The sequence below is a fragment of the Danio rerio genome, chromosome 20 (assembly GCF_049306965.1).
Source record: "Danio rerio strain Tuebingen ecotype United States chromosome 20, GRCz12tu, whole genome shotgun sequence".
NCBI lineage: Eukaryota > Metazoa > Chordata > Actinopteri > Cypriniformes > Danionidae > Danio > Danio rerio.
The window spans coordinates 22,714,294-22,725,534 of NC_133195.1; the positions used below are offsets into that span (position 1 = coordinate 22,714,294).

An 11,241-nucleotide genomic window follows, 5' to 3' on the forward strand; every position below is an offset into this window, starting at 1 on the left:
CACTGCATGGAAGGTCATTTTCAAAAACCCATAATAGGGGCTCTTTAATGCGTTCATTAAGGTAAAAAATTATCAATGAGTTTTAAATAAAGGCTACCTTTTCAGCTTAAAAAAATGAATTAATTATTAAATAACACTTAGCTTAAACTTAAAGGCTCCTGTTGATGGAGCATATCTATTTATGTTACTTTAACTTGTTTTAGCAACCTACCAACATCTGAAACAATTGGTGACGCTGTTGATAAATTTGTAAAGTTTGTAAAAAAAAAATTTAAAAACTTGAACTTGTAAAACAAACTTGAAAAAAAATGTAAAGGAGTCATCAGTCCTGGAAAATTCTTCATCACACACACAAATCAAGAGCTGCTGCAAGGAGACAAGTTTCTGTCACTTTTACTGTACTGTAATCAGCAAAACTATTACTATGACGAGATAAAAACTTAGCATTCATACTTGAGCCTAACACAAGTCTGCCAGGTGTAAAACTGTATTAAGTGTGAACATCCTTCCTTTGTTCAGATAACTATTTTCTTTAAAAAATAAAATAAAATTACAATAAAATTTATTTTTAAGTGCTTTTATAAAATCATGTGACTTGCGATAACTAAGATTAGCCCACGAGTAATCATTTTAAGTCAATATAATAAGATGTATGTTATGTTTGAATGAGAAACCAGATTCAACTGCTGTTGCATAAAAAATGCACTGTCAATGTGTACTTTACATTACGTACCTTTATTTTAAAGTTATTTTTTAAAATCCCACAGTATTTACCTGCAAATATGAATTAGGCCTGCACAATATATCGTTGAGCATCTATATGTGTCTGCAATAGTCACATCGCAAGATATGCAATGTTGAGTTGGGATTGTAGATGACCAGGAACCACAGGTCAAAACACATGAGATTTGTGGAGAATTTAAGCATAATAGTGTGAAAGTGAATTATCTGCATCTGTGCTCTTAACATGTTTTTAGGGCCAGTGACTATTTTAGCATTTTAAAAGATTTCAAAGCATTTTAACAGAGAATAAAGAAGTTTAACAAAGATTCATTTTATTGAACAGTTTATATGATCTACATTTAATTATGTAATTTCTGTAACCAACTCAGAAAAAAAAATGTAAATCCTTGTTTATTTCACTTTAATATATGATCCATTGTGTTTATTTATGACTGTATTTTGTTTATTATATGTATATAATAAATTACTTATTACATAAATTACATTCACTCCCCTATAAAAGCATCAATAGAAATGCTTTGCAAAAAAAAGTTATTTAAGCCATCTGGTGAAATTATATCTCAATATATTATATTATATGCACTCACCGGCCACTTTATTAGGTACACCTGTCCAACTGCTTGTTACCACAAATTTCTAATCAGCCAATCACATTGCAGCAACTCAATGCATTTAGACACAGTCAAGTTGATCTGCTGCAAACCAAGCATCAGAATGGAGAAGAAAGGTGATTTAAGTGACTTTGAACGTGGCATGGTTTTTGGTGCCAGACGGGCTGTTCTGAGTATTTCAGAAACTGCTGATCTACTGGGATCACACACAACCATCTCAAGGGTTTACAGAGAATGGACCAAAAAGAGACAATATCCAGTGAGCGGGAGTTCTGTAGGTGCAAATGGCAGAGGTCAATGGGGAATGGCCAGACGGCATTGAGCTGATAAAACAGTAACTCAAATAACCACTTATTACAACTGAGGTCTATAGAGAAGAGCATCTCTGAACGCACAACGCATCCAACCTCGAGGAAGATGGGCTACAGCAGCAGAAGACCAGACCGGGTGCCACTCCTGATGAGTCTTGATTTCTGCTGCAACATTTGGATGGTAGGATCAGAATTTGGCGTCAACACCATGAAAGCATGGATCCATCCAGCCTTGTATCAACGGTTCAGGCAGGTGGTGGTAGTGTAATGGTGTGGGGGATATTTACGTGACACACTTTGGGCCCATTAGTACCAATGGAATATCGTGTCAACTCCACAGCCTACCTGAGTATTGTTGGTGACCATGTCCATCTCTTTATAACCACAGTGTACCCATCTTCTGATGGCTACTTCCAGTAGGATAACGCGCCATGTCATAAAGCGTGGATCATCTCAGACTGGTTTCTTGAACATGACAATAAGTTCACTCTACTCAAATGACCTCCACAGTCACCAGATCTCAATCCAACAGAGTACTTTTGATACGTGGTGAAACGGGAGATTCACATTATTGTCATTCAATAAATATGGACCAAAATCTTTGAGGAATATCTCAAGCCACGAGGGATTGAAGCAGTTCTGAAGGGGTAAAAACCCAGTACTAGTAAGGTGTACCTAATAAAGCGGCAGGTGAGTGTACTGTATAACACAATATATAAATCGCAGAGAGAGAAAAAAAAAAGTAATCGCAATGTCAAATTTTTCCAACATCATGCAGCCCTAACATGAACCATATTTTACTGTAGGACAATTATCCAGTATGTTACTGTAATTTGAAGTTGTATTTTGAAAATTACAGTAGATTTTACAGTAAAGAAATACAATACTATAAATGCAAATATACAGTATAGCAAGATAAATCATGCTGTGAATGTAAATACAGCCTTCTTGCTGATTTACAGTAAGTTACTGGTGACTTCCTGCTAGAATCTAGAGGAAATTGTTAACAATTAAAACATTTGAAACCAAAAATAAAAATAAATAAATAAAAAAAGTGTGTAAGTGTGAAATTTCTCTACATTACGTATGTGCATGTATGTGTGTCTCTTTCTCTTTTTGAGTGTATGTGTAGCGTGCCTGTTCACCTTACATTGTGACAAGCGTTACAAAAGAGCAAGCTGAGGATGGCCGGGGGCTCAGAAGAGCCACGCTGCATTGCATAAGCCCCATACGCAAAAGAGCAGTACTATGAGAGCAGAAAAAGCAACAGAATAGATGGGTGGGAGAAAATGTATGTAACTGCATACTGAATATAACAACTGCTATTTAAATAATATGTCATTTGAAAAGTCCTTCCAAAATACATATATATATATATATATATATATATATATATATATATATATATATATATATATATATATATATATATATATAAATTAATGACACTATAAAACCACGAAAACCAACGACTACTACAAATAACCAAACACCACAGAGGCAGTTTATATTCCGAAATGTCAGGCCTAAATGTTAGTACAGCAATTTCAAAAGCACTTTTAAAATAATTTAATTTCCAGTCGGCGTGAACCCTGCTGTCAAAGATTAGCCAAACATCAACTTGACTACAAAAAGCTTTTCTAACACATTAAAACTCAACAACAGTTGTTCCTCTGCTTACATAAGGAGACTGGAGGGAAATACGCACTGCTTTGCTGTTCTAACAATGATGGGTAAAGGTAATCAGCCTTATGAAAGTTGACTTTGTTTACCCCCAGCTGTGTGTTTCGATTTCTGTAAGTGGCCTGGCAAAACTCGAACAAACTTTGCTGTCCTCAAACAAAAGAAGAAGAGCTACGGGGAGGAGCTGGGGTGGAAATAAGGGACAGAGACACAAAAGCCTCAGAAAAACACCTACATCGTTTCCACAGCTGCACTCGTGAAAGGCTTCATTATTTTGAGGTTGGCATGCTGCGCATATGACGATATAAGAAGCATAGGAAAAACAAATTGCTTGAACAATTTTAAATCCTGACTGAATTAAGCTCAGAGATTGGATAATTTATGGCTATTACGTAATAAAGGGTTTTGATAGCTTATTTTAAACTGGTCAACTATCCTGCCAAGTGCAATTTAAGCCTTGGGGTGTTTTGGGGTTTCAGTTAAAATGCACATGGCACTCTTTAAAAAAATTTATAAAATATTATTGTCATTTAATAAAGCCTCCATGACGGATTTCCACATCCTCTCTATCCAAATGTCATCCTGGCTAAGTTAGGGTGACCATTTGTCCAAATTTGTCCTCTTTTTGGAATTCAAAAATGCATCCGGCCAGCATATCTAATTTTCATAAAATGTTTGAAATTCAGCTTTTATTTTCTATGCAGTCGTTATTATTATTATGTGTTTTTGCTTTACTTTAAGCTTTCTCTTTAGGCCATGCCTTATTGTACGTCACCACCCTTTGGTCATGTAGAGTTAGGTCCATAAATATTAGGACATCGACACAATACTAACATTTTTGGCTCTATACACAATACAATTGATTTGAAACAAACAAACTGTATCAGACTGTCAGCTTTAATTTGAGGTTATTTTTATCAAAATCAGGGAAACGTTGTAGGATTTACAACAGTTTGCATATGTGCCTCCCACTTGATAAGGGTCCAAAAGTAATTGGACAGAATAATAATAATAATAATAATAATAATAATAATAATAATAATAATAAATCAAACTTTTTACTTTTTAATATTTGGTTGCAAAACAACTGTTTGGAACATTCTTAAAAAAGAAAGAAGGCACCAGTGAGATCAGCAACACCAAAAGACCCGGAAGACCATGGAAACAACTGTGGTGGACAACCAAACAATTAAGAAAACACCCTTTACAAAAGTTGGCCAGATCAAGAGCACTCTCGAGAAGGTGTGTGTGTGTGTGTGTGTGTGTGTGTGTGTGTGTGTGTGTGTGTGTGTGTGTGTGTGTGTGTGTGTGTGTACGTGTTTTTGTGACATATCAGGACACAAATCTGTATAATGACATGGGTATGACACAGGTATTACAAAAAGGAGGTGAAATATGAGGACATTGGTGACGTCCTCATTTCTCAAAATGCTTATAAATCACACTGAATGAGTTTAATCAGAGAGTAAAGCTGCACACAGTCTCCTGTGATGGTTGGGTTTAGGGGTGGGGTGGAGTGAGGGCAATACAATATACAGTTTGGACAGTATAAAATGAATGGAAACCTATGTAATGTCCCCACTTTTCACAAAAACAAACATGTGTATGTGTGTGTGTGTGTGTGTGTGTGTGTGTGTGTGTGTGTGTGTGTGTGTGTGTGTGTGTGTGTGTGTGTGTGTGTGTGTGTGTGTGTGTGTCAAATAGTCCATTTCCACTGAGTGGTATGGTACAGTACGGTTCAGTACACTTTTATGGCCGTTTCCACTGTCAAAGGGTACCTAAAAGCGAACCGTACCGTAACAATTTTTGATCACCCTTAGCAAAGGGCACCAACACGCCCAAAGGGTACCATGAGGCACAGATAGATACGCAGCTAAACGCTATTGGTTTACAGAGATATGTCATTCGAAGAATGCAGGAGAATGAAAACAAAGGAAGCTCCATTTTTAAAAACACAGCCGAGACATTACACAGTAATAATATATACCTATAATAACAAGCCATGGTTTACCCAAGCTCTAAAAAACCTTGCTGTCGTCTTGATGTACAGCCAAAAAGCCAAGAATAACAAAATCTGCTGCTGTGCAACCTAAAACATAAACAAACTGCCATGTTTAACTATTAGGAACTCGGAATTACTTTCTAACAAGAGGTTATATGTGATGCTGAAGATTAAAGTCACACATGAGAGGTTTGCTCTGACTGTGGGTTATATTTAGTGTTGTTTTTGAAACCAAATAAGGACTAAATCTATGCTGTATGTAATTTTTCTGTAATTGGTAACATATCAGAGACTGTAAGGGTCTGTATGTGTTCATATTTGTAACATTTATTTATTTATTTCATTTAATCACAGACGTTACAGTAGGCTATTTGCTATCATTGATCTGCAGTTATAATCAAATCATGTTCATAGAAAGGTTAGTAACAATCATTTATACACAAGTATTTATGTGTATAATGCATCTGTTTTGTATACACATATACACAAGTATTTATGTCTATGCAGCATCTGTTTTGTGAGAAGTGCTTCTCATATGATATGTGAACGACCCTTATGGCTTTACTGTGACATTTCTACAAGTGAAAATGACATCATCTGTAGCTTTCTGTCATACACCACGCCCACCAAAAGGGTACCCTTTTGGCAGTGGAAATGCAAACTTGATAACCAAAAGTCAACAATCAAAAGAAGACAACACCGGAGTGAATACAGAGTGTTCGCCACAAGATGTAAACCATTGGTGAGCCTCAAAAACAGCGTTCCAGACTTCAGGTTGTAATTGGCAAAAGATTTGCAACCAAGTATTAGAAAAGTGAAAGTTGGATTTATTGTTATTATTCTTTCCAATTACTTTTGGACCATTAACAAGTGGGAGGCACGTATGCAAACTGCTGTAATTCCTACAGCGTTTACCTGATTTGAATGTAAATAACCCCAAATTAAAGCTGACAGTCTGCAGATAAAGCACATCTTGTTAGTTTAATTTCAAATAAACATTGTGTATAGAGCCAAAATGTTAGAATTGTGTCGATGTCCGAATATTTATGGACCTAACTGTACGTATGCAAACATTGCCAGTGTGTCTCAATCCCTCAGCACCAAGCCAACAGCCATGAGGGAGAGCAGCAGCTTTTACAAGTCAGTGGGTGGCACGTGGCTTCTGAACAGTGAAAAAGTGGATTTTGTTTCTTTTTTATTTTACTTTTATAAAATAACCTATTGAAAGTAAATAGTTTCATGTAAATTGTGTAATAACCAACTAATAAAAAGTTATCATTTATTCAGGGTTTCTGCAAGATTCAGCAAGTTACATTTAAGACTTTTAAAAACATTTTTAAGACCATTATGAATTAAATTTTAGACTCATAGGGGTAAACACTAAGGAGTTTTTTGAATGGCCCAGTTGGAAAAGAGTTTTATTTGCCCTATCATATTATATATAATTTGCCCTATCATATTATACATATAATATTTTAAATAAAATTTAATAATTTTAATAATACAATAATAATAATAATAATAATAATAATAATAATAATAATAATAATAATAATTAATAAATGAAAAAAATTATATTTTAGTTAATTCAGACCAAAATTTTTATATTGTGTCAAAACATGCAAGCTCTATTTGTATACATACATTTTTTCATTATAACCTTTTAATTAAAAAATTTGAAAAATGTTTTAAAAGTTTTAAAAACTAACTTTTAATAAACTAAATGTATGCACAACAGGCTGTCAAGTTCAGCTTCCTCAGTAAATACATGGAGAACTTTTAAACAAATGTTTTTGTAAGGAAAATAATAAAACCATTATTGTAATTAGAGTTAAAAAATTACATCCTTAAATAGAAAACTTCAAAGTTTTATTGAGATGGATTATTAATGATTGTGGTGTTGGCCGGATTGGGTAGCAATACAAAGACAAATTAAGAGCTGTTTGAAAAAAGATTGAAGACCTACAACACAATATTTCAGTAAATTTAAAACTTTAAGGCCTAAAAATTTGTTTTTGAGATTTAAAACCTCACGGGCACCCTGTTATTTTATCGGCGAGGAGCAGATGTTTAATGGAAAGGGTGTTTCTGGTGTTGCTTCACCCAAAAACAAAAATAACATTATTAATTTATTAATGCTGTTCCAAACCCCTAAGACTTTAGTTTGTCTGTGGAACACAAATTAAGATATTTTATGTGAAATATATGAGCTCCCTCATCCTCCTTGACAGCAATAGTCCTGACTGGGACAATAACCATTTTCAAGGTATACCACGGTTTGAAAAAGTCAAGGTTTTAAACCGCCAAGATTTTCTGTTATACCATTCCTACCTTTTTTAGGTTTTTAGGACAAAAGTATCTCCATGCAGAAAAGATATTTTAAGATGCCGCTTTAAATTGAAAAGAAATCTTTGTTTCAAGAACTAATGAAGGCAGCAGAAGTCAATGATTTATTTAAATTATTTAGCCTGACATGTTTACAGCTCCAAAATATTATAAATGTTTCTCAAAATAAAATATATTGTGTTCAAAGGGGGAAAAGGGTTTTGTTTTTTACCCATACAAATAAAAAGAATATATTTTAGAGCAGTAGTCACAATACCGTGAAACTGTGATATTTTTATCCAGGGTTATTATACCGTCAGAATCTTACACAGGCCTATGCCCCGACTAAAAAAAAAAATCAAGAAACATCTACAAAACCTACCACATGGCATTGATGGTTCAATCGGAATATTATTAAGCTACGAGAATACTTTTTTGTGAACATAAAATAAACATTATGGCTTTATAACAATGGTTTCTTCTCAGTATCTATAATATATGGTTTCTTCTCAGTATCAGCATAGGAAACAGCTTGCTGTACATGAAGGATGAGGGAGCTCTCAGATTTCACATAAAATATCCTTATTTGTATTCAAAATATGAACAAAAGTCTCATGGGATTTAAATGGCATGAGGGCAATTAATAACATATAACTAATAATGTAGTTCAGTACTACAGTTTCATAGAATGCATGTCACAAATTTACAACCCCAACACTATCCACCCCTCACTGCCCTGCAACCGTCTTTTTTTTTGCTAAATTAAATATAATAACCCTAGCCAAAGTCAAACTTTAGTTTAAGACCCTGCAGTGTTCACTTTCTTTATTTACCACTTGCACATCATTGCCTTATTAGCTGCAAATGCTTAGGTCTACAATCCTAAAATGTTATGACACATTCTCCATTGTCTCACCATCAGCAGAGTCAGTATAACCTTTAGATAAGCTACATTTTTAAATATACACACATAAATATGACTCTTTATTGACCAGGAATGCAAAAACTGAAACCTTTCCTCCCAAAAAAAGGTTCTTTATATTGAATTTTTCAATTTTAAAAATGTTCTACGCAATTATTTTTAGGGACTATTCAACCAAAATTACTCCTGCATTGCTACAAATCCCCATTTTGGAGGCTTTATTTTTAATCATGTATCTTGGTGAAGTTTTAGGATGGAAGATATCACCAACTTTGCCATTCAATTCCATAAAACCTCTCAGTTTTTATTCTTGACAAGCATTACTGGGCACTCTTCCTGACTTGTGTATTGACGGCTATGAAAATGCTAATTCATCCAGATACAGAATGCATGCTGTTCCTTGTAAATTACTCATTAAAAAAGCATATGACAAGAAAATAAATTTAAATTTTAAAGCAAGAATGAATTATCCAGCCCATTCAGATTCTGTCAGCATATTTGAATAAGTAATGGGATGAGGGGTGGATGTCCAAAAGCAATATGAGATCAACTTCATCTGCACTCAGATGTGAAATTCTTCCACTCGCTGCATCGATTAAACATTAAAGGATGATCACGATGACAGGGAGCTCAATGAATACAAACATTTGCATCTTGCTACTACAGAGACTGTATAAAAAATTAGGTACAGCCTTTTTTCCTCTGATGAGACACGCTCTGCGTCAGATTTGTAGAGTGTGTGGGAGATCTAGAGACCCTCGGAGGTCAGAGAGCTGCCCACGGCAAATGTCAAGGCATGGTATTATGAGCTATAATACAACACTGCATAAAAAGCACACACATGCCGAGTCCATCACACAGAACTTTCTGCTTTAAACGTATACAAATAAATTGTCTTCGAAGTTTGTAATATCTATGTAAGTAAAACAGAGGGAATTGCAGTAATCATGTGTGACCTCTGCTGGTGAGGTCTTTTCTCACAGAACCTGTGGCAGATTCACATGGAAAATGTACTGTATGTGACACAAAATGACTCTGCAATTCACGCCACAGGCGACAAGCCCTTCACAGATGAGAAGATCCGCTACAGAAGAGCCAAGAAAAACAGCATCACCTTTAAATGAACTTCTGCTGTGATCACAAACAATTTAACTATAAAAAATAGACCAGATAAATCCATGATGGATCTAGACCCTCTTTGATTGTTTGGATGAATTATTAACAAACGATGCTATTAATATTAATGTTAAAACTGACAATAGGCTATATTTTGTTATAAAGTGATTACAAAGAATTAATAGTTTACAATATGAAACACGCACAAAATAAAATACATATGATTACAGTGGTTAACCACACTAAACTCAAAATACCAGTTTAATTTCTGTTTTAAAGTTTACATATGAGCTAAAAAGACTGCGTGTGTGACTCCACACAGAATCCACGCACTTTTGACGCAAATAAATAGTTCCCCTTGTGAGATTAGTCGCAATAAGCGTAGGTTGTAGATGTCATAAACTCTTTCTGATGCATTAATATATTAATGCTGTAATGTAATGAACAGCAACAGTAAAGGCACATTTATATTTTGGGAAGGGACTGGGCAACGTGCTAGCTACTGACCGGTATTAATTATTATTATGGTAATGATGCGACCACGTTTAGCCCTCGGTTGTTTTTCTGATGTCGTTTTAGCTTTTATTAAACACTCAATAAAAAGAGTGTAAAGTAAATTACGCGTGCCATTTATAAATACCCCAGCTTACTTTGATCAGATAAATAATCCAGTTTCCATTTTTAAAACATATAAAGGAACTCACGAGCTTTAATTTTACGCATAATTCTGAGTTAAAGTTCAAAAAACAAACAGACATGAGTACAGAAAAAGCGCAAAACACATCTTGAGGCATCACGACACTTTCCGCTTAATCAGGTTCTGCAAATCTGAAGAAAGCGATCATCTTACCACTTGAGCGACGGACAACATTCTCCAAAAAAGTGTTCTGTGGTGCCACCAGTCCTCTTTTTCCCCCGTGCATTCTGCGGCCGGGCAGCGTCGGTCAGGCTCGCGGAGTTGGTGGAAGCTGGTCGTTAAAGTGATGCAGGCGGTGGGATGGGAATCTATCGGTGGGATGGAGAAGATCATGGTAACGCTGCGCCGTGCCTGACTGGTATGGGTCCTTTGTACCACGGAGCGCTCGCAGTTCTGCAGGCTCCGCGCTTCCCTGGTCTGCGCCTGCGCACTTGAAAGCTGTAACAATAAAAATTGGCTGGCACAGGAATCTCGTGCGAGATGCCCGGTGCCATGGAAATAGTCACATGCAACAGATAGTGCTCATTGCGCGCGATTTATTAAATTGAAAACTCTGACAGAGTTACTGTAAGTGAAGGGAAGATAAGTTAAAACTAAAATACAAAAACTGATGAATAGATAGATCAAGAAGAGATGCCTTTCTGTGGAATTACAGCTGATGCTGATCGTATTTTCGCCGATTGCGTCAATAGGCTATCAATCTCATTAAAACAAAGTAAGTTTTATTTACGTTATTAAAAATAAAGGCTCATTAATGCTGACGTTGTTTGTTTAAAGAACCTGTGATATCCAAAGAACAGCTCTGCTCCACAAACGGTTCTTCAAAGTGA

General features: G+C 35.3%; 1 protein-coding gene across 6 annotated transcripts in view; it reads right to left on the reverse strand.

Annotated features, from left to right (window-relative positions):
* Positions 1 to 10,782, reverse strand: part of kcnh5a (potassium voltage-gated channel, subfamily H (eag-related), member 5a) — a 227,768-nt gene extending 216,986 nt beyond the window's left edge. For 5 of the 6 annotated variants that reach the window (XM_073932538.1, XM_073932539.1, XM_073932540.1 and 2 more), the window contains exon 1: positions 10,565 to 10,782. In XM_073932538.1, the coding sequence (XP_073788639.1) occupies positions 10,565 to 10,637 (73 nt within the window). In that variant the 5' untranslated portion in view covers positions 10,638 to 10,782. 6 annotated transcript variants of the gene reach the window in all.
* Between the last annotated feature and the right edge of the window lie 459 nt (positions 10,783 to 11,241).